This window comes from Sander lucioperca, chromosome 8, assembly GCF_008315115.2.
Source record: "Sander lucioperca isolate FBNREF2018 chromosome 8, SLUC_FBN_1.2, whole genome shotgun sequence".
NCBI classification, from domain to species: Eukaryota; Metazoa; Chordata; class Actinopteri; order Perciformes; family Percidae; genus Sander; species Sander lucioperca.
This window is the reverse complement of record NC_050180.1, coordinates 22,402,770-22,425,725: the sequence shown is the minus strand read 5'-3', so window position 1 is coordinate 22,425,725 and position 22,956 is coordinate 22,402,770. Positions and strand designations below refer to the sequence as shown.

Genomic DNA, 22,956 nt, shown 5'->3' with positions numbered 1-22,956 from the left:
ATCTTGAAACAGTTGCACCAACGCCGGACACTGGCTGCCCCTGTCATGGACTAAACACTGTAGACATCAAGTGTTCATACTTAACAGTCAATGCATCGTGTTGCATAACATTTGGCCACCAATTACCATTGGCTGGATGGAATTATGTTTCCACTGCAGATGGTAAACTACGTAAAGAGGTGTTAATAGGTGAGAATTTGTACAGACAGTCTCGTTTGGATGAGCTGAACAATATTTTATTTTATAGTTTATATTACAGAATAACCGAAATTAGATAATATGTTGGCATTATCTTTAAATGTCTTTCCTTAACTGAGGATGGTAAATTGTGTAGGTCTGGCAAACAGAAGGCCAGCCCAACATGCCTACTGATCACATTAATCCAGACTCTGTGAGTGTACAGCCACTGAGCTCCCTGAAATCATTTCCATGTATTCAAAGTAGATTTAACCTACCTCAACATACATTTTTCCCCTGCTTGCTTCAAATGCCCTAGAAGTTGTTTTGACTATCTTATCAAATCATTGCGCATAGTAAAATTCCCCAATTCATTTAATGCAGGCCTATAGGCTATAACCACTCCACATACACCTTCCTTGCCTAAGATCACCAGAATCAGAATCAGAAAAGTTCTATTGTCAGGTAAGTAGCACTTACTAGGAATTTGCTTTGGTTTGGTGCATACATATTTAAACATTAATATTAAATAAACAAACAACAATAATATGTAATATAACTATATAATAATAACAACAAGGTATTATTATTATTATTATTATTATCATGAATAGTAGTAGTAGTAGTAGTAGTAGTAGTAGTAGTAGTAGTAGTAGTAGTCTTAATAGTATCACATTTTTATAAAAGGATGACTGCGCCACCTAGAGATACAAAGGCGACACTAGCTCGAGTCAGGCTCGAGTCGACTCAAATGTAAAGATGGCGTCCATAGAGGTGGCCCTATTTTCCTGAGTATGGTCTGTCAGGCTCAATGCAAGACTGAGAGGCCAAAACTGTTTACCAGTCATCACCCAAACAATCTTTACTAAGTAAATGTTTGGAATGCAGAAACAATAGAATCTATGGTTGGGGTTTTGGTCTGCCAATCATACTCAAGGAGGCAGGATACAAGCAGCCAGCGAATAAGTTGTGCCTGAAAGGAAAAAATCAGGGAAAAAATACTTCCTTAATATGTAGCTAGTTGTTACTAAGTTACCGGGCAACGCTAAAGGAGTTGGTGCAAGATGGCGAAAACCCAACAAAAAAAGCCCAAATATCTATGTTAATGTACAATACGCACAAGTTAAATTGGCAGTTATTTTTACGTCAGTTATTGTTTAAGCACAAAGCGTCTCAGCCAAGATGGAGGATGAAGAGACAACGTTGGTAAGCGAGCATGTTCTATTGATATGCTAGCTAACTAACGTTACAGCAACCCAATGCTCCAGATATAACGTTAACGCTAAACCAGTCAAATGGCAAAATGATACAGAGTGAGAAGTTAACGTTAGGTATTTATGAGAGAGGACTTTTCGTCAGACCTTTGAAAAAGTAATAATAGCTGTGGAAGAATGATATCGGCTAACGTTAATGTCAATGACATTAATCAACGTTAACTGTTAGCTGACATAACGTTACTGAAGCTAAAGGCAGGGTTCCTTTTTTAACTTTGGGTTTCCATGTCACTTTGTGTCACGCAGTGATCTTTTTGTTTTTTTCCACAGGCTTTGATCAGGTGCTATTGCTACGAAAAGTATTTTAATCACGCTGTAAACGCTGCAGCAGCTGCTCAGAGGAAATTCAGCAATGATCCTATATACAGTTTTTTTCATGCATATGGTACCCTTATGCAAGGTAAGCTTAAAAGAATAAAATTACAACAATAGTTGTTATAGTTATAACAATAGAATGGACAATTTCTGGTTAGACTAGTGTATCTTTGTCATCTGACATACATGCACGTATGTCATTATTTGAATACAGATCAAATTCAAGAAGCCTCCATAGAGTTGGACACAATAAGAGATAGTCAAGATGTGTCTCTCTGCACATTAATGGCCCTTGTCTATGCTGAGAAAAAAAAGACAAACCCAGGTGAGCCAACATAGTCCTTTTTATTTATATCACAGATGTTTGCGCAAAGGACTGGACACGCCTGTTGGTAATATTCTAATAATTGTCTTTGTATTCACAGACAGAGAAGTCATTCAAGAACTTGATGCTAAGGTCAAAGAGGATCGTAAAAGTGCACCTCCCAAGAGTCTGTACTATGCTGGGATGTTTCTCTGGTTATTAGGGCGCAATGATAAGGCAAGGGAGTACATAGAGAGAATGATCAAACTTTCCAATGGCTCGAGAGAGGTGAGATTAGCATTTTTGTCATTTAGAAATGCATCAGTATCACTTTTACATTTTCATGCAAAGTCTTGAAATGTATGTAATGGTAAGAGGGGCATTCTGGCTTCTCATCCATTTGCACTCTTTTAAAATGTTGACTGATATGTGTTGTTCAGGGTATAATCCTAAAAGCGTGGATAGATGTGACATCTGGTAAAGACACCTATGCCAGAAAGGCTGGAAAGTACTTTGATGAAGGACTGAAAGAGAGAGCAGATGTTTTTGCCCTGATGGGAAAGGTGAGATGGGAATTACAAATCCATATTGAATAATCCTTCTCAATCACAGATGAATATGTCACGATGCTATAATTTCTCATATTTCCTATGCCTCTTATAGTACTTATTGTGTTTCTAATTGACTCTGCGTTTTATTTAGTATGTCCCTTGTCAACACTGTGATTGGTGTATAATTACTGTTAAGTTCAGCTATTCCATTTATCATATGAAAAATCTTTCCTTCTTTTTTTGGAGAGTGCATTGTTTGGATTATTCTTCTGTAACTTGCTTTAATTGATGTTCTTGATAGGTTTATTATTGTTAGACATTTAGACATTTTGCTCATATTGAATACGAAAGTAATAATAATATTGGGTACAAGCTTGGGTGTATGATAAACCCTAAGTGACGTTTCGTCTGTCCTAGGCACAATACTATGAATATCGTCAGAACTACTCCGGAGCATTGGAGATGGTTAACCAGGTCATTGTTAGTTTCCCTGGGTTCTTGCCTGCCCTCATCAAGAAGATGAAACTGTTGCTCAGCCTTCAAGACTGGGAGCAAACCATGGATGCAGCACACAGGTAATTGATGAGGTGGTTAGGTGGTTTCTCCTAAATCATACACAGGTCATGTCTTTCTTAGTGTAAGCCTATCTGAGGGTTACAATGTCTCTGGTGAGATCATAAAGTGCAACAACATTTGCAATCATGACCAAAGATGCACAAAAAAAACACAATCTGCCTTACAAATGGCTCAGCATTCAAGTGCAAATAAAACACTAGCATGATGCCTCAAACCAGTGCGATTAAGCCATTGTTTGTGCTCACCCCTCTGGACCTTGGCCAGTGTCAAACAGTATAAAAAGGCCTTTCAGCCAAAGTGAAGAAGTCTAAGACAATTCCAAGGATTTGCTGCTGCAGGTTTGCTGAACAGAAAGAAGAGTTGCTGCTCCAAGTTTAGCGCTGCTGTGGTGCCCTCATGATGTGAAGTAGGATGGATGCAGCCAGCATACAGTATACTTCACATCCTTTGATGGCCTTCACAGTTCCTTTTAGTTGTAATGTTATTTGTCTGGCTCAACTCAGTACTGCAGCAGTAATCATATATTCTATTACTATTAATCAATGAAATTCAAGCTTATCAAGTGTGGGAGATGGACTTCATTCACAGTGCCTTGTGTCATATTTCAGGCTTTTACAGAAGGATAAAAATAACCTGGAGGCACTACGGATGCTAGCTCTACATTCTTTATGTAGAGATGGAGATATTACTGAGGTAAAGTTCACATTTTTACTTGTTAATATTTTTGATCTGGTAGGGATTATACATGGGCAGGAATTAAAAAAAACATTGTACACGCTGGCATTTATCATCATGGAGCTGTGGTGAAGTGCTGATCAATTTACAGAAGCGGTTTTTATATCCTTCTTGGCAGTCGGTAAAGCAGCTTTCAAACCTCATCAGCAGCTTGGAGATTCTGGAACCACACAACCCAGAGCTTTTCTACAGGATGTCTCTAGCTTTTACACGTGTTGTAAGACAATTTTCAGTATTCTTTCTAAATTCCTAATAGTAAACCGTTTTGGTCCTCATTACGTCTAAAGAGTTGTTTGACTTGTATGGAATTTCAGCTTTACAGTGTTTCTTGTTTTCATAGTGCGGACGAAATGAGAAATTGATTGAGCAGACCTTTAGGATGGTGGAAAGAGCCTTCTCTGTGGCAGCGGGGGACTCAGATTTAGCCACAGAGTTAGGCTACCAGATGGTGCTTCAGGGCAGAATCAAGGAGGCTATGAAGTGGTACAAGACAGCCATGACTTTGGATGAGACAAGTGTTTCTGCTTTGATTGGTAACATGTTACAATTATTTACCTGTTGTCTCAATGACACTCAGAGGGTTCATACATACATTTTTTTATTTCTGAAGATATAACGTTTTTGTTTTTGTTTTTTTTTGTCACTCAGGTATAATTCGTTGCCAGCTGATAGAGGGCCACCTTGAAGATGCAGAACAACAGTTGGAATTTCTCACAGAGATTCAACAATCTATTGGAAAATCAGGGGTAACATCTTTTTATAAACGCTGACAACAAAAAATGTTTTCCACTCTAGTAAGAGTATTCTAGAGGAAGAGCCTTATCATGGTTTAATTTATTATGCTTTAAAAACTGTTTGAAAAAGCACTAAGCAAGAGCACCTGGCAGGATAGGCAGCACCTGTTCCAGTAGGTCTTCAGTGTTTTCTCTTTAGTTATTCTTCCCGGGAGACTTTTTGTTTTTTTGCTTTTTTTGATCCATCTTGTACAGAATGCCTAGTCAAGTTTTCCTCTCTGCTACCTACCTCTACCATATTTGCATTTCTCCTTCTATAAGTAAATCATTTTTTGTTACCCTCAGGAGCTACTCTACCTACGTGCCGTTCTGGCAGTGAAAAAGCGGCGGCCCCAGGAAGAAGTGACCAATCTGTTGAATGATGCAGTGGACACACACTTCTCCACACTTCAGGGTTTGCCTCTGGGAGTGGAGTACTTTGAGAAGCTGAACCCTGACTTCCTGTTGGAGATAGTCAAAGAGTATCTTGCACTGTGTCCAGCTAAGGTACGACTGGGAGACTCATCAATGACAGGGTGCCTGTTGGTCCTTAAAATGTGTATGTAAATCCTGGGCCTTAAATTTGGGTTGGTCAGTTATGCATTCATTTTGATACTTATGATTTTTTATTTCACACATTTGGGTTAAGTATAATATGTATATGCATCCTGTCTTAGTGAGACTTATGAAAAGTCTCTGCATTAAATACGACTTTTACTGTTCTTGTTTTAGCCTTCAGCCCAGGGCCAGTCTCCTGCTCCTCAGCTCCAGCACTGTGCCACATTGTTGGATACTGTGGTCAAGATTGTGCCAGGTCTCCCTCAAGGGGTCTTCCTTCTAGCCAAAGTCAGATATCAGTCTGGTGAGCACTGCATTTAAAATATGTTTTGGTTTCTTTTCTGCAAATGCTATTTTAAACTGCATTGTCTCTGTGTTTATTCAGGTGACATTGATGCTGCGCAGAGCAGTCTTCAACATTGTCTGGACCAGTGCCCTTCTCATGCAGATGCTCATCTGCTAATGGCACAGCTCCATCTGCTGCAGGGTAACTTCTCAATGTGTTCCCAGTCTCTTGAACTCTGCCTCAGCCATAACTTTGAGGTAAGATCATCATCAAGATGGACAGTATTATTGGCTGCTAAATGTTTACGGGACAGTGTGCGTTCTGGCACTTATTTGACACATGACTAATAACATTTAGGAGCATTTCAGCTTGTCCTTAGTTAGGCATAGTAATACAGAAAAGGGTGTCGCTGAAGGGAAGCAGAAAATTGCATTTGGTAAATATACTTTGTCTCCACAGAGGGGAACATTGACGATATTGTGACAGCAGTGACAAGATATCAGTGTATATTGTTAAATGCCAACAGTTAGCTGGGTTGGGATGATCAAAATTACTTCTGTGGTGAATGTTATTCTTGTCTAAATGGGTCGTGACTTCTTGTCTATTCCAGATTCGAGAACATCCGTTGTACCACCTGATCAAGGCTCAGGCTAAGAAGAAAATGGGCGAGCTGACCGAGGCTATTCAGACACTGCAGATGGCCATGAGTCTTCCAGGTGTCCGCAGAGCTGGATCCTCGTCCAAGTCCAAGAACAAGAAGATTGAGCTGAGTCCTGCTGACTGTCTCTCTGTGTTCTTGGAGTTAGCTGAGGCTCTGTGGCTCAACGGAGAACAGGTAACATTTTGAGTTTTGATGTATGAAGGCTTATACATGATGAATTATAATTTAAGACGGTTCTCTATTTTTGAAACTGTTGAAGTGAGGACTAATGTAAAATATAGATGTGTTTCAGTTTTGGGGAATGAACTTAATGATGAGTTGAAAATGTGTACGTCTCTATTGAGTTTCAAAAAAGCTTCGAAAATAATTAAGGGTTATGAAGTCATTTGATTAAAATGTGAAATGACTAGGGTTGTACTCAAGTATTTAGTTTCATTTAGTTTAGTTGGATTTCTGGGTGATTCTATGGGGATTATAGGTTAGGCAAAAATAAGCCTTGGCTTCAGCCTATTCCTTTTCGGTTAGCAACGGTGGCAAATTGTGGGAAATAATTGTTTCTTTCATGAATGTTAACCAAAATAAAATGATTCATCATCATCATCATGTGAAGCAGTGTACTCTGCTGTGAGTATTTTATGGTTTTCATCCAAGTAGTGTTTTTGTGTTTTTCCACATATTTTTGAAGGAAAAAATACAGTATACACTTATGAATGTATTTAATATTTCAGCATGAAGCAGCAAAGGTGATGCAGGATGCCATCAATGAGTTCTCAGGAACCTCAGAGGAGCTACGTGTCACTATTGCCAATGCAGACCTGGCCCTGCTGCGTGGGGACACCGAGCTGGCGCTGAGTATGCTCCGAAACATTACCCCTGAGCAGCCCTACTACATCCAAGCCAAGGAGAAAATGGCAGACATATATCTGAACCACAGAAAAGAGAAACGTCTGTATGCAAGCTGTTACAGGTGAGCGGTACATTTGGATCCAAATGAGCGGGGGGGGGGAAATAATCTTGATGTAAGATAGTAGCAGAACATATGAGTGACTATACTCCTTCTGAACCCTAATGCATTGTAAATGTTTGTCTCAAACAGTAATGGCTGAAACTTAATTAAATACATGACTCGGGGATATTCAGCCATAGTGCACCAACATTTCATCCAGCTGTGTCTGTAGTAGGAAGACCACAAGCATAAAGTAAATCAAATTAAATTAAATTTTCAAATTTAACTGAAGCCATTCATCCAGTAAAGATGAAATGTGCACAGTTGCCTCCAGTCGTCTGCTGGTCTCTGATGCTACTTGTTTTAACGGCTGAGACGTAGAGACATACTGTATGTCTACATGTTGAAGTACACCATATGTGATGTGATATATTTATCTTTTCTCCAGAGAAATGGTGGAGAAGCTGCCCAGCCCTCACACATACCTCTTATTAGGTGATGCCTACATGAACATTCAAGAAGTAAGTGTTCGATGTGATTCATCTGTGTCTTATGAGATATTTTTTGGGACTGATTTGTGTGGCTATTGGGTTTAAATGTGCTGCATGCTTCAAATAAGCATATTCTTGTAAGTCTAATCAGTTTTATTTTGGTCAAGTCTTTTATACCTTTTTTCAAAAAGTCAAAGGTGTAATGAAGAGAGATTATAATTAGAGGAGTTATACAAATGTGAAGCCTCCGTATGGTGTAATCACTTCTGTTCTGAGTGTCTTTACACTTCTACATTCCTTGTCTTGCCATTCATGTAAAGGAGCCTTGCTGTTTTTTGATCTTTCTCTGCTGTGTTGTGTTTGAGCTGTAATGAAGTTCATCACCAAGGTCTTACCTTGGATGATTACTGTCTAAAAGGAACACAGGGTGTCCCTCTTCCAATCCTTGCCCTGCAGTTGAATAATGATAATTATATATATATATAATAATAATAATGATAAAACAGAATAGTTTTGGGGATGCTTTTCTGTAAAATATAGAAAACGTACAAGGAACGCTTCAGAATGCTACTGTACATATCTCTGAAAGAGGAGCTAGGAATTGAACACATTTATGGTGGAGTGAGCTATCAAACTGAAAGGTTACAGTCATGAAACATTATCTAGAATCCGCAAAACATTGTTTAGACACAGGGTGTCTCCATCTTTGATAATCAGTGTAAGCATCTTAGAGACTGAATGAGTGCAACGTAAGTCGTCGGCCCTAACTGGACATTAAATAAACAAATCTACTCCCCCTCTTGGCAGCGCATAAATGCATTTATTTCAATAATTTGGCCTTTTCTCAGTTTTCCATGTGTCCTGAGAAAATATACACTAGTTTTCAAGTTGATCTCAAATATGAGAGGAGAAGTTAAATGTCCTGGAAAGTAGTATGTTGAGAATGAATTCAGTTCAATTCAATTCAAATGCAATTAAGAGGCACGAAGAGCAGCACACAAAGGACAGTTCACAGACAAGATACAAATACGAACAGATATATGAATAACATTGTCATGGACAAAGTCAATACAAACCACAATTGAAGGTGCTGTGGTGCAATTCTTAAATTTACCCATCTTGTCGCTTGTTTGTAAGTTTATTTGATTAATTTGAATAATCAACATTTCTGTAAATGCGCCAGTGTTAGCCAGTCAGCTAATTTTCAACTGTAGTCCTAATTACCTAGCATGCATGTCTTTATGGTGGGAAGAAACCGGAGCACCCAGAGGAAACCCACGCAAACACGGGGAGAACATGCAAACTCCACACAGAAAGGCCCGGAACGACCTGGATTCGAATCCAGAACCTTCTAGCTGTTAGGCAGAAGTTCTAACCACTGAGCCATCGTGCTGCCACTCTTGGTTAACCCTAAAATAAATATTAAAATACTGTGCTCTGTCTTGACAGACAACCACATACTTCAATCAAGTTTTCAGAATAACAGGAAGCACTTTATTAACATGTGATATGATGCTTTCCCTCCCTCCTGTAGAGGGAGAGCAAGCTGTTAGAAATCCTGCAACAGCAAGCAGCTAAGTTAAGTTAACAGCTATGCTTAGGACAGATAGGAATCAAGTATTTTAAAATCACCCACTGCATGGATAGTACACAGAGGATCATTAACAGCACACCACCTGGGAACAGAAGCTTAACAAAAATCAACTCATTACTAGGTTAGGGAAACTACAGTAGACACATTATTTGATATAGGCTATATAAAGGAGAAAACAGGATTAATGGTTACCACACACTGTTTTACTCACATGTTCAAGGGAAATAAGCACTATAGGCAATACTGGAGAAATAGTTTAGGAAATTATTCTATTATTCTAATTCATGCACAACCCAGAATGTTAGGTAATAGGGATGAATAAACTTAGCTGATTTTCTAGTTATTATAGGAAATGATTATTTAGTGGTCTTGTCCCTACACTCGTATCAAACAACGAAACACTCATAGAACGAAAGTCTCAGAAGGTTGTTCAGTAATGATTTACTTTGGAAAGGGACACATTCTGCCTGCATCTAAGTGATTTGAGGAAGATGAAACAGGAAGTCAAAGAGAAGGAGGTATGGTCACCTCTTAAGGTCAGGCATGTTGACACATACTCAATCAAGGCGACACTAGATCTTATCCAACGTCTTCAACAGATCTTAATCCTAGCCTTAAGGTGTTTACCACATGTTTGCAACAATTTGTAAATAATGAAATGCATTTTCTTTCTGGAATACTTTCTTTGACTTTCGGAAATAATATTTACAAAAACATCAAACCAACAGCCCCGTCCAATTTGTTTTTCCTCAGCCTGAGAAAGCCATTGAGGTTTTTGAGCAAGCTCTGAAGAAAAACCCCAAAGATGGTGCTTTAGCCAGCAAGATTGGGAAAGCCCTGGTCAAGACTCATAACTACGTCAAGGTTTGTGCTGTACACTCATTTAAAAATAAACACAATTCACCCACAGAAAAAAACAGTGTTGACACAAGGCTGTTGTTACACAGGCAATAAACTACTATGAAGCAGCCCTAAAGACGGAGCAACAGAACTTCCTCCGCTACGACCTGGCTGAGCTACTGATGAAGATGAAGCAATATGAGCGCTGTGAGAGAGTCCTGCAAGAAGCTCTGGTCCATGAGCCAGGTACTTCAGACATCACAATTTGTACACACAGTGAACTCCTGACGTCAAAAACACCACAAGAGAATCTAGTCATTATGATGTTTGTGCAATTGCAAATAATGTTAACAACTCGATACAAAGAAAATATTAGCTAATATGGTTTATGGCAATGCCAAGCAGCTTTGAATTTGTAAAGCAGTTTAAAACTTCTCTCTTTGTGTGACTGATTGTTTTTAGTTGCTTATTGTTTTGTTGCCTTTTTAACTTGCCTTTTTTCTTTGGACCTACCCAGTGAATGAACTGCCAGCGCTCTCAGATGATTGCCGTTATCTGGTCCTGTTGGCAAAGATCCAAAATAAGGTTGATAAAAATGAGGAAGCTTTACTTTCCCTACAAAGAGTAAGTGGTTGCAGAAGTGATGCGGCTCTCTGAGACGTTGTCATCTTTTCACATTTTGTAACAAATATTTTTTGCGTGATTATTTCCAAGCAAAACTTGCCAGTCTGCCTAAAAAGACAGACAAAGTAACTTCATTAGGATGATGTTTATTATTGTTTTCAAAATGAGGTTGTGATTTTGCTGTGTATAGGCCCGGGATGTGCAGGCCAAGGTGCTGAAGCGGGTGCAGTTGGAGCAGCCTGACGCTGTCCCCATGCAGAAGCAGCATGCAGCCGAGATCTGCGCTGAGATCGCTAAACACTACACAAGTCAGAGGGGCTATGAGAGAGCAGTCAAATTCTACAAAGAAGCTCTTGTGTATTGTGAGACTGATCGCAAGGTCAGTGCAGCTGAATCAAAAACATCCTGTGTACTCACTGCAGCTGTGGTTACCAAGCATTGGCATCTTTTAGAGTCTGTTGCTTGTGTTTGTGAAATTTAGTGATCTTAGTTGTTGATAGTTTGATTTAAGGGGAATCTGAATTATCTACTCTACATTATTTACCAAGAATGTTGTCACATGAATTCAAATGAATGCTGTCCTTGTTCCTAGGTGATGCTGGAGTTGGCACGGTTGTACCTTACTCTAGACGAGGTTGATGCGTGCCAGGAGCAGTGCAGTGTCATATTGAAGAATGACCAGTTTAACGAAGACGCAACCCTGGTTTGTTATGTCTTTCGCCTCAGTTTTGACTGTAACCTTTTTTTAAAAAAACTAATTCATAGAACTTATTTCTTACATATGTTTGTCCTCAGATGATGGCTGACATTCTGTTTAGGAAGCAGGACTATGAAAAGGCAGTTTTCCACTTTCAACAACTCCTGGAGCGCAAACCAGGTGCAATAAAGCCACGTTTAAAAAAAAAAAAAAAAAAAAGTTGCGGTGAATGTAAATGTGAATTGGTGATCTGACCTTCTCTAAATGGAAAGCATAATAACTTACACCTGTTGCTTTCAGACAACTACCCAACACTGTCACGTCTCATTGACTTGTTGAGGAGGGCAGGGAAGTTGGAAGAAGTTCTCAGATTTCTTGATATGGCAGTAAAACATTCTTCCAGGACTAAGTTTGACCCCGGGTTCAACTACTGCAAAGGACTTTATCTTTGGTAAGTTTGGAGGAGCCTTTCCTCGGAATATGGTGACATCTGTTTTGAGACTAAACTTGTGCTTGCTGCTCAGGTTCACAGGAGAACCTAATGATGCTCTGTGGCACTTCAACAAAGCACGGAAAGACAATGACTGGGGTCAGAATGCTGTGTATAACATGATTGAAATCTACCTAAATCCTGACAATGAAACCATAGGAGGAGAAGTATTTGAGAATTTAGATGGTGAAATTGGGTAAGTGGCAGTATAATCATACTAAGACTCTTGACTTAATACAGTTTATATTCTTGTGTTTGAAACCCACAGACTTACATCTAATGCTTACCTTTGTCTCTCACCAGGAACTCCACAGAAAAGCAGGAGTCAGAACAGCTTGCTGTGAGAACCGCCGAGAAACTGCTGAAGGAGTTAAAGCCTCAGACACCAGGAGGACACACACAGCTTCGCATCCTGGAGAACTGCTGCTTACTGGCCACTAAACAGAAGGCCAACGTAGAGAAAGCCCTCAGTGTTTTCACTGAGATTGCAAACAATGAGGTAAGTAATCCCCAGGTGGCGTGCATGAGTTACATCACTCTCGGTTGAGTAAATATACCCACACTGTGCATTAAGTCACTTTTAATGTCAGTCACTCCATTTGGTTGTAAACTACACATTACACTATCAGGCTGAATTTTAATGGAGCATGTACAGTATATGTCGTTGCTTGTACGGTTGTAATTCAGTTATGTGATTTTTATTTATTAAAAAACATAACTTTATGTCTTGAAATTAAGTTTGTATGGTTTCGGTGTAAACAAATGGAAGAAGGATAGTGGGGGAAGTGTCTTAAACAGGATTCTTTGGTTGAATTCAGAAAGACCACGTGCCAGCTCTGTTGGCCATGGCAACAGCTTATATGGTGCTGAAACAGACTCCAAGAGCCAGGAACCAGCTCAAACGCATAGCTAAGATGAACTGGAGCCTTGTTGACGCCGATGAGTTTGAGAAAAGCTGGCTGCTTTTGGCAGACATCTACATCCATTCAGGGAAGTATGACATGGCCGGGGACCTCTTGAAGAGATGCCACAATCATAACAAGGTCAGCCTGAAAATATTGTCTCTGCCTTAACAAGGCTGTCCAATTTACACAAAACCTATTCCCCGTATTTTTGCAGATTTGCATTACTTTTCAATGTTGAGGCTGTCTTTAAGTAAATTTCTTTGTGATAATAATTGCACTTTTTTTCCACAGTCATGCTGTAAAGCTTATGAATATCTGGGCTACATAATGGAAAAAGAGCAGGCATTCCGTGATGCAGCACTTAACTATGAACTGGCTTGGAAATATGGAAATCGGACAAACCCAACTATTGGTATGTCAACCAACATCACGTCCAGTTCTATTTATAAGGACAAAAGGGATTAAAAGAATTATATTTCTAACATATACTGTCTGTTTTTTTATGTCAGGATACAAGCTTGCTTTCAACTACTTAAAAGCAAAGAGGCATGTTGATGCCATAGATGTGTGTCATAAGGTGAGACACCTGTGGATGTTTACAGTTTGAGAGATTAGATCTGTTTTTATACCGTGATTAATCTTAGTTTCCGTCCTCAGGTTCTGGCTGCTCATCCAAATTACCCGAGAATGAGAAAGGACATCCTGGACAAAGCTCGTGCTGCCCTAAGAGCTTAATATTGTGTGTGTGTGTGTGTGTGTGTGTGTGTGTGTGTGTGTGTTTGTGTTAGAGAGTGAGAGAGATAATGAAGCCAATGTTTCTGTAATAAAATAAGTTACTTTGATTGATTCTACTTTTATTGTTTGCCTTTTGCTGTCAAGTTAAAAGACTTAGTTGTATTATTTGTTTGGTGGAAAAGACATAAACACGTTGCTATGTAAATTTGGGTATATGAATAGTTGGGTGCTGGCAAAACTGAACTGGGAGAACACAGTGCAGAGGGGTTCAGACACTCAGCTGAAAGCATTTTTCTTTCTTTCCTCACAAAGCCAAACTCCTAAACATTTCAACTGATTTTGGAACATAAAAACAAGAGTCTTTAACATTAACATTTAAGCTTTGTTTATAAAAAAAAGTGTGGTCCATCTGTTAGACAACCTATTTTTATTTTGATACATGACATTTATGTTGTCTTTGAAATGATTTGCTACAGTTAATATATATGAAAACCAAAATTGAAATGTTTTATCTTGTGATAAATATTAAGATGCAGATACATGTGGATGTGTTACTGTTAAGCCTATATTTGATAAATTTCAAATAAAATGATTTAGATATGATTGCAGATTTTATGCCTGATTTCTTTTCTACTAACGATTTAACTGACGTTAATAAGCACATGTACCCTCCCGATTAAGATGATCTGATTAGACAACTTATATCATCAAACAGTTGCCACATAGACAAACCTTTACAAGCGTGACTGGAAGGGGAAAAAAGTAGGACACACTGAACATTTTAGTGGACATAATAAACTGGATGCCTGCCGTGGATAGGAAGTGCTGGGGAACACAGTCACTACAGATGGAGTCACTGTGCAAGTCAAAGGCAGAAAGAACTCAAACTGGGCACCAGAACAGGCTCCCTGCGGCTGGAATCCGCGTCTTTACTCCTTCAAGCATCCAACTCTTTATGAAAACCATCCGCTGTGGGGAACCTGCGATATTTAAGGATTATATGAACTACAGAGTCCTCTGGTGAGTGTCCGGTTTTACAACTTTAATCAGTAGTACAACCTCACATTGATTTATAATCTAGGCAGACTCGCTTCCATGCGAAAGGACGCGTACCTCTTCTAAATGCAGTCTGGACCGTATTCGTTTTTAGTTTGTGGAAGTTCTTAAGTTTAAGCTCTGTTTGCGAGATGTGGTGTTTTCTCAGAGAACCTGATTGGATGCGGTGCGATGAGTGTGGGACATAGCGCGTTCCTCCGTTTTTTGTAACCCAGCAACTGTCCCAGTGAATGACCAGTTGAACAAATCCTATTGGCACCATTATTGAATCTGAGGAACTCCGTGGAGAACACAGTCTGCAATATTCCTGAAGTCAGAGTGACTGCAGCCACTTTAGCTTATTTATCAAGAGGTTTGTCACAGGAAATGTTCGATTCAGCAGTGATTTTGTCAAATAATATATAATTTAAAAAGGTTATCACAGGACATAATAAGTCAAACTACAGGGCAAACAAGGCCATCGCCAAACTTGTTTAATGATGATCGCCTCATGGTTTCTCATATGTTTTCCAGGTATGGATTGTGACACGCAGATGTTCTCTCTGCGCAGGCGCGCCAGCACGTCTCCTCCCTCTACCTGAGAGGGGCGCACCTGGATCCACCGAGACGGAAGTTTTTGTGGAGGCAGAGCACAGAGCAAATTGTTTTTGTCTCCGCGAAAAGTTTTTTTGGAGTTCAAGCAACTGATAAAGGATCTCCAATCGAAGCAGGATGTCATTCGTGGACATTTTAAAGAACAATTTAGGGTTTTTGTAACCTAACTCTGTTCAGCGTCTAATGGTAAGTGGTCTTTTCCCCTGAAGGAATCCAGAGCAGTGGTTGCTTAGCCTAGGCTATTTCATAAGCCGTTTCTAAATATGTTAGTGTAGATGGCAGCAGACTTCTTAGCTTCACCAGGAACTGCTACATATTTAATTTGTTTTATTTCAGAGCAAGAAAAAAATATTTGTTCGAAAAGTAGCCTACTGTAGGCTATGTTAATGTAGTGACCTTGCAAGTAATGTAGCCTATCACTATGCTGTAGTTTTCTGAAACCCAGTGTCTTAAATTTGACAATTAGCATAGGCTACATTAATGCTGTTTACTCATCATTATCATAATCTGTATTGATTACAGCGGAATGCCAGTCCAAAGCCAGTCTGCTCTCTATTCAAGAAGAATGATAGTTCTCCGCAGAGTGCTCCGAAGGCGATTGCACCCAGTTAAACTGTTGATAGTGGCCCTTGTCTTTGTCACATTTGTGTTCTTCATACAATGGGAAGTTGGGAGCCAAAACCAACAGGAGGACCCGTGGCTGAAGGAGATGGCAGTGAAGCGCGATGCCATGCTGGGCATGGTGATGGGAGCTGTTAATAACTTCAGGGATGTGATTCCAAAGATGCAGATCAGAGCCCCTGTACGTCTGCCAGACAGGGCAGACAGCGGGTCCTGTCTGCCGGGTCACTACACTGCCGCTGAGCTCAGGCCAGCTCTGGAGCGGCCACCTCAGAACCCTATTGCTCCTGGAGCAGCTGGGAAAGCTTTCCACGCAGAATCACTGAGCACTGAGGAGCAGAAGGAGAAGGATAGGGGTGAAGAGAAACACTGCTTTAACCTGTATGCCAGTGACCGCATCTCCTTGAGCAGAGACCTGGGCGCAGACACCAGACCACCAGAGTATGTCAGTTTGTACAATATTTATGCTTTTCATAAAGCTGTGCAAAATCCCTCATGTTTGCAAAAAAATGGTCAATATATTTTCCAAATAATTTTGATTTCTAAACATATAATTGCACCACCTAGTGGGAGTAAATGCAGCTTTGGTGCTGTATAGTAGCCTACTCTTCCTTCCCTATTACTAGGGATCGACCAAAGCAGAGAGACAGAGAAAGAGCTGTAGCGGAGCCAAAGTAGCGCACATTTTAATTAATTAACTTTATCGGTTATCGGCCATATAAAACCGATTATCGGCCAGGGCCGATAATCGGTCTATCTCTACCTATTACTCCATGAATTGATGTTCTGGCCCTGAATATCATTTTAAGTCACACACTGAAAAACACCCAAACAGATCGGTGTAGCCTAATATAGATGGGGCCTAACCCAAATACAGTCATCATATTTGCTTTATGCAACTGGGGAAAATTTCAGGCAGAAACCACAGAGATGATTGTTCCGACTGGGACTTTGTTTCAGCATGCCTGCCCAGTTACTGTGGCCAGTTCAGAAAGAAGCACAGTTATGTTTGGCAATGACTGTACATCCAAGTGTATGTAAGTCCAAGTACATGTCAGTAGATAGTCAGTACATGACACAGACATAAAGCCTGTGCATGTACTGGCTATCTTATTAGGGAGAATAAAGTCTCTCCCGCCCTGATATGGCAGGTATTTCAAAGGCTGCCACACATGCGGTGTCACGGCTGAAATGGACACCCCACAAGGGAGAGTCTGCAGATGTAATAACTAGACTATTGTGTCACTCAGGAACTGTACAGGACAGTCAGATCTTTGTGCTCTTTCTCCTTCTTTTTGCAGATGTATTGAGCAAACCTTCAAGCGATGCCCCGCCTTGCCGACCACCAGTGTGATAATTGTGTTTCACAATGAGGCTTGGAGCACCCTGCTAAGGACAGTATACAGTGTCCTCCACACCTCCCCTACCATTCTCCTCAAGGAGATCATCCTGGTGGACGACGCCAGCGTTGATGGTAGAATTCAAAAGGGCCCTTCAGGACCGCCCTGTTCTCTTTTGGGTTCGATTTCAGGCAGCATGTTGGGTGGGCAGCTTATTGGTGTGCCTTGAAACGTGCAGAGAGGAGCTCCCTGCTCCCTCTGTGGCCAATGAACTGGGTTACAACAGGAAGCTAGTGATTATTCTCCTTAGAGGAATTAGCAGTGGTTGTGCTTAGAAATGAGTCAGTGTTAACTCTTGTAAACAGGTCTGATGTACTGTAGGAAGAAAACAAAATGCTGGAGAGGAGAGAGGTTTCAGGGAATGCAGGCGATCTGACTCTCAGCTTAGTTACTTGTAGTGAGCAGGACACAGATGGAGGCCTGCTGTTTAGCAGCTCTCCTGACAGCCATCCATGTTGAAGATGAAAGGAAGACGCTTTGTCCTTTTTCATCTGTTTTACCTTCCAGGCTGAGGACTGCGAATATTATCTATTGATCACTTAAGCGATACTTGAGACTTTATGAGACTGTTATATCACTCATATTATTTCATCAGATTTTCTAAATGTTCTTCTCAACCTCTCACTTCACTGTATGTCTAATGGATATCCCATTATTTCAGAAGCGTTGAAGGACAAGCTGGATGAGTATTTGAAGCGGTTGAGCATTGTTCGAGTTGTCCGCCAGCGTGAAAGGAAAGGACTCATCACCGCTCGGCTGCTGGGTGCCTCCGTGGCCACTGGTGACACACTCACCTTTCTGGATGCCCACTGTTAGTGAACACCACTGACATTACTCACACATTAAAACCAGTTGCCTGCCAGACACACCCTGACTTACACACCCACAGCTCAACAACCTACTGTTTGCTCTTCTTAAAGTCCTCTGCATGGCCGCCACCCTTTTCCATTCCAAAATTAGCCATTCAGTGTTTATTGTTAAGAAATATGTTGTGATGTAATGTCTGATTTGCTTGCATTAACAGGTGAATGCTTCAATGGATGGCTGGAGCCCCTGTTGGCCAGGATAGCAGAGAACTACACTGTAGTAGTGAGTCCTGATATAACCACTATTGATCTCAATACTTTTGAGTTTGTGAAACCGTCCCCGTATGGCCAGAACCACAACCGAGGAAACTTTGACTGGAGCCTTTCCTTCGGCTGGGAGAGTATACCAGATCATGAGAAACAAAGGAGGAAGGATGAAACGTACCCGATCAAGTAAGCAACCAATGTACATGAATATAGAATAACAACTTTATATAAACTCCTGCTTCTTGTTGGAAATCATTAAAAACATTAAACAAAATGTTTCTACAGGACTCCCACATTTGCTGGTGGGCTCTTCTCTATCTCAAAAGAATATTTCTACCATATTGGAAGCTATGATGAAAAAATGGAAATCTGGGGCGGTGAGAATATTGAAATGTCATTTAGGGTAAGACATTGTGAAGCTGTCATTCTGGATGTGCAGAAGTTTTCTTATTTTTATCTGTTAAATCATTCCATTATCCCAACAGCTGTATGGGCGTGTCTACCAGCATGTCATTATACATCTGTTTGTGCTGTCTCCCATTAATCTGCAGGTGTGGCAGTGTGGCGGACAGCTGGAGATCATCCCTTGCTCCATTGTTGGTCATGTTTTCCGCACCAAGAGCCCCCACACCTTTCCCAAGGGCACACAAGTGATTGCTCGTAACCAGGTTCGACTGGCGGAGGTCTGGATGGACGACTACAAGGAGATCTTTTACCGCCGTAACCAGCAAGCTGCACAGATGGCAAAAGATGTATGTAGTGCTTCTGACTAGAGCTGCAACTACTGATTGTTTTCATTGTCAATTAATCGAGTTGTTTGGTCTATAAACTGTAAGAAAATTAAGAAAAAAAAGTTGATTAGGTGTTCCCAAAGCCCAATATGATGTCCTCAAATGTCTTGTTTTGTCTCATCTTAATGATTCAGTTTACTGTCATAGAGAAGTGCAGAAACTAGAAAAAAATTGCATTTCAGAAGCTGGAATCAGAGAATTTCATTTTCAAAAAACAACTCAAACTGATTCATCTATCTATCGATCAAAATAGTTGGTGATTCATTTAATTGTTGACAACTAATCTATTAGTCTTTGCAGCTCTACTTCTGACACTAATGTGACTTTGACATCCTGTGTATCTATCCTTTTTAAATGCTGCAAATTGCTCTGCAGCATTATCTTTTACTTCTACTTCCCGTGGTCATATGTTAGTGGTTTTTAAAGAGCATTTATAACCGATAGTGAAAAATGGGCCTGGAGGAAGTCTGCTCTGGTAAATGACACACAGGCTTTCAGCCTTTCCCAACATGTGGTCCTGGAGGTGCCATAAACACTTCCCTCAGGGCTGTACCTCACAGAGTGGGCCAGCCCTCTCCCGCTGGCTTCAAACAGGCATGCCGTCGTCAACAGCTTCATGGAATCCACTGTAGTAGCTATCAGTGTGTGCACTAATGTGAGCAGCATCCTTGTCATTATAGAAAGTGCTCCTACTACTTGTCTGTAGTTAATTTGTTCAACCAAGGACTCATTGGAGCACAGGAACACATTTATTGACTTTAGAGAAGTAAAGCGATGACGATATTCAGAGTAAAAAAAAAAATTCCAATGGAATATTATTTTTTCCTTTTTAAGGTTACGTCTAATTGTTTTTTGCAATGGAGTTGTTTGTTTTATTTCTGTAATTGGTGCTCAGCTTCACCACAGACCGAAATATCTCAACAAGATAATAGATCGCCATGGTGCCCAGAGGATGAGTCCTAATGACTTTGGTGATGCCCTGACTTCTCCGCTAGTGCAACTATGACCTCATAATGACATTTTTGTTTTTAGTGAAATATCTCAACACTTATTGGATGGATTGCAATGCAATTTAGTACATACATTCACATCACCCTCAGGATGAATTATAATAACTCTGGTGCTCTATCTATGTTTCCTCTCGCACTAGCATCAAGTCAAATTTTCTTACTATTACTAATACGTAATTTGGTTTATGGTCAAATACCTGCAACTCGCGCACGTGCGTGTGTGGTCTTATACACTTTGAGCTCACCCTAATTCTTGATTTCAGTGCAGATGGCAACCTTTAGAGAAAGATTTAAAAAAAACAAAAAAACATTGACCTTTTAAACATGTAAAACAGCACTTGCAGATTTATCTTCACAGCCTTTGCTAAGTGATATTTTTCCATACCTGACATTTTTCATTCGAGATCTCACAAAAGTGATAAAGAATATTTTTAAGAGCATATCTGAAGGCAAGACGGAGCATCATTGCTTTGTTGGTAAACCATGTTAAATGAGCCCTGTTAGTATCCGGCATGTCTGCAGTGTGTTGAGAATCAATGTAAGGAACTGCTTTTGCATTCTTTCAACAGAGGGCCTTTGGAGAGATCTCCGAACGCATGGACCTCCGCGCGCGGCTGCAGTGCAAGAGCTTCTCGTGGTATTTGAAGAACGTTTATCCAGAAATCTTCATGCCTGATCTCAACCCACTCCACTTTGGCTCAGTAAGATCACACACCCCACCACCAGCTCTCCTCTTTCCAAACCTCAGAACTCTGTCTAGCCACTGTGGGTTTCCACTTGGGATCTCCAGAGGGTACTGAGCAGTTCCAATTTGACACCACTGAAAGCACTCCAGAGAATAAAGTTGTTTGAACAGCTTGCAATGGATGTTAGTTTTTCATTTTGTTTCCTCTCACTGCTCTCCCCTTCCTTTCTCTTTCTCTGTAGGTGAAAAATGTCGGCAAAGACTCATGTCTGGATGTTGGAGAGAACAATGAGGGTGGGAAACAGCTGATCATGTACCCATGTCACGGACTAGGAGGAAACCAGGTCAGTCGGAGAATCTACCTTCTGTCACTGATTGGTAAAAATATGATTCATTGTTGACGGCATTGTTTTGTTTCCTTTCCTGTAGTATTTTGAGTTCTCCACACATCACGAGATTAGACACAACATTCAGAAGGAGCTGTGTTTGCACGGGGCAGAGGGGACTGTGAAGCTGGAGGACTGCCAGTATAAAGGCAGGAACACATTTGTAGGAGCAGAGCAAAAATGGGAACTGAAGGATGTGAGCTTTTTTGTTGTTTTTTGCGTTTTCTGTGTACTGATTTGTGATTTCAGATACTTGGGTTATCTTTTTAGAAAAGTAATAGTTTTGTCTTGTCTTTGTATAGAACCAGTTATTCTACATTCCAGGATGGAACATGTGTCTGAGTGCCCGTCATGAGCATCCCTCTCTGGCCCTCTGCAACCCCTCGGACATGTACCAGCTCTGGTCCTTCATCTGAGTCTGCAAACTACCACTTTGCAGAATAGCCACTCTGTATGCATAAACATACTAGGACACGAGTGTACTATACTGTATGCAGTTAACATGCAGTCTTTTTTAGATTTATGACATTGAGTTTTAATTTATTTTTATACGTAGAAAAACTGAACTGCTGCTCCTGGGAAGTTTGAACTTTGGGGAGAAACCCCAGTGTGCCACTGCTGGAAAGGAAGCATTGAAACATTGATCCCAATAAGACTGTGAACTGAGATTCTTGAAACAATTAAGATGCACTGTGCTGACAAGTGCCTCTTTTGTGTTTGAGATGTATTCAGTAGTCCAAGTCATTGCAACCAATGCGTGCAGAATGAGGTATATGAAGCCAACACTGGACATTTTCCAGGGAGACCCATGAATCTAAAACAAAATCATACAAAAAGACAGAGTAGATGATGTATATTATAAACAAGGGGTTAAAGTTGGACACACAAAAATCCCATATTTTATGCACCAAAGAGATTGAAAGTGAAAACCTGAAACACACACAAGTACTGTATGATGTGCATTGTCCCCCTTTTTTAAATAACTTTTTTTTAATAATACAAAACCTTTTATTTGCTACCATCCAGTGCCTTAGATGTAATTTTATACTGGGTGGGTTGAGTGGTGGAGGGATGGGTAGTGGTGTGGTGGGGTTGTTGCAGGTCTCGATGGATGCAGAATGATGGCTTCTACAGTGTTGTGATCAAAATGGTCTTCAGATCAGGATGGGAGTTGATACACTTTAATTCAATTATTTCCTGACGTATTTTTAGTTTTCAAACTATGAGACCAGAAAACATTTGCAAGACAAAGATTTTATAATTTCTATACAGTTGCCAGTTTATTAGGTACAGCTAAAACTAATGCAGTCTAATACAACAACCCTGCAATAAATCCTCCCTTAACTAACATTATAATGTGGTGCTGTTAAATTATGTTGCACCATGCTTAGGTGTTTCTAATATTATGTCAAACGTTTTTATAACCATTCTCCTCTTTAATTGCGGCAATGTTTATCTGTAATATTTCCATTTTTTATACTTTGGTGTTTATCAAAAGGGATTTTTTTAACGTGAAATGAATGCACCGAAGGAATTGTAATTGTTGATCAAATGTCTGAAACTCTCTACATCTAAACTGGAGTCCACTAATGAATCTCTGGTGCAGGCACTAGTATTTAGATGGCTGTGGAATATTGTAAATAACTTTAAGTTTCAGACTGGGTAAGAAAGAGTTGCAATATGTGTGTGTCTGTAAACTGTCTATTTTTGCCTTGGTATTAAGAGGTCTTATTCTTAGGTTAATAAATTCAGTTGGGTAGTACTGAGAGCCATTTTGTCTCATTTCTCGATGTGATCTGCAGAGGGCG

General features: G+C 40.2%; 2 protein-coding genes across 3 annotated transcripts; both read left to right on the top strand.

Annotated features, from left to right (window-relative positions):
* The first annotated feature begins 1,108 nt into the window (after positions 1-1,108).
* ttc21b (tetratricopeptide repeat domain 21B) lies at positions 1,109-13,788 on the top strand. The gene is made up of 29 exons (XM_031298329.2): positions 1,109-1,383; positions 1,722-1,851; positions 1,981-2,091; positions 2,192-2,358; positions 2,511-2,633; positions 3,039-3,196; positions 3,806-3,890; positions 4,051-4,149; positions 4,273-4,465; positions 4,581-4,678; positions 5,012-5,212; positions 5,438-5,567; positions 5,649-5,806; positions 6,160-6,384; positions 6,939-7,177; positions 7,605-7,677; positions 9,995-10,105; positions 10,189-10,327; positions 10,599-10,705; positions 10,896-11,084; positions 11,298-11,408; positions 11,501-11,582; positions 11,703-11,853; positions 11,927-12,088; positions 12,196-12,391; positions 12,711-12,935; positions 13,089-13,209; positions 13,307-13,374; positions 13,455-13,788. The coding sequence occupies exons 1-29, from the start codon at positions 1,360-1,362 to the stop codon at positions 13,530-13,532; spliced, it is 3,954 nt and encodes a 1,317-aa protein (XP_031154189.1). The 5' UTR covers positions 1,109-1,359; the 3' UTR covers positions 13,533-13,788.
* A 534-nt stretch (positions 13,789-14,322) lies between these two features.
* On the top strand, positions 14,323-22,910 carry galnt3 (UDP-N-acetyl-alpha-D-galactosamine:polypeptide N-acetylgalactosaminyltransferase 3 (GalNAc-T3)). 2 transcript variants are annotated; one of them, XM_031298339.2, is made up of 12 exons: positions 14,323-14,552; positions 15,102-15,368; positions 15,705-16,244; positions 17,105-17,277; positions 17,865-18,014; positions 18,228-18,462; positions 18,562-18,679; positions 18,828-19,028; positions 20,647-20,778; positions 21,005-21,106; positions 21,192-21,344; positions 21,451-22,910. In XM_031298339.2, the coding sequence occupies exons 3-12, from the start codon at positions 15,709-15,711 to the stop codon at positions 21,562-21,564; spliced, it is 1,914 nt and encodes a 637-aa protein (XP_031154199.1). In that variant the 5' UTR covers positions 14,323-14,552; positions 15,102-15,368; positions 15,705-15,708; the 3' UTR covers positions 21,565-22,910. The 2 variants fall into 2 exon arrangements, with proteins under 2 accessions (XP_031154199.1, XP_035859707.1); XM_036003814.1 differs by lacking the exon at positions 14,323-14,552 and adding an exon at positions 14,926-14,940.
* Positions 22,911-22,956: the final 46 nt, after the last annotated feature.

What these genes read in the sequence shown, in the direction of transcription:
- ttc21b (XM_031298329.2), top strand. Translation starts at nt 1,360, where the DNA reads ATGGAGGATGAAGAGACAACGTTG. An exon ending in CAAAGTCAGATATCAGTCTG is followed by an intron (nt 5,568 to 5,648) that starts GTGAGCACTGCA and finishes GTGTTTATTCAG; the next exon opens with GTGACATTGATGCTGCGCAG. An exon ending in GCCTCAGCCATAACTTTGAG is followed by an intron (nt 5,807 to 6,159) that starts GTAAGATCATCA and finishes TGTCTATTCCAG; the next exon opens with ATTCGAGAACATCCGTTGTA.
- galnt3 (XM_031298339.2), top strand. Translation starts at nt 15,709, where the DNA reads ATGCCAGTCCAAAGCCAGTCTGCTCTCTATTCAAGAAGAATGATAGTT. An exon ending in GCAGACACCAGACCACCAGA is followed by an intron (nt 16,245 to 17,104) that starts GTATGTCAGTTT and finishes TTCTTTTTGCAG; the next exon opens with ATGTATTGAGCAAACCTTCA. An exon ending in ACCCACTCCACTTTGGCTCA is followed by an intron (nt 20,779 to 21,004) that starts GTAAGATCACAC and finishes CTTTCTCTGTAG; the next exon opens with GTGAAAAATGTCGGCAAAGA.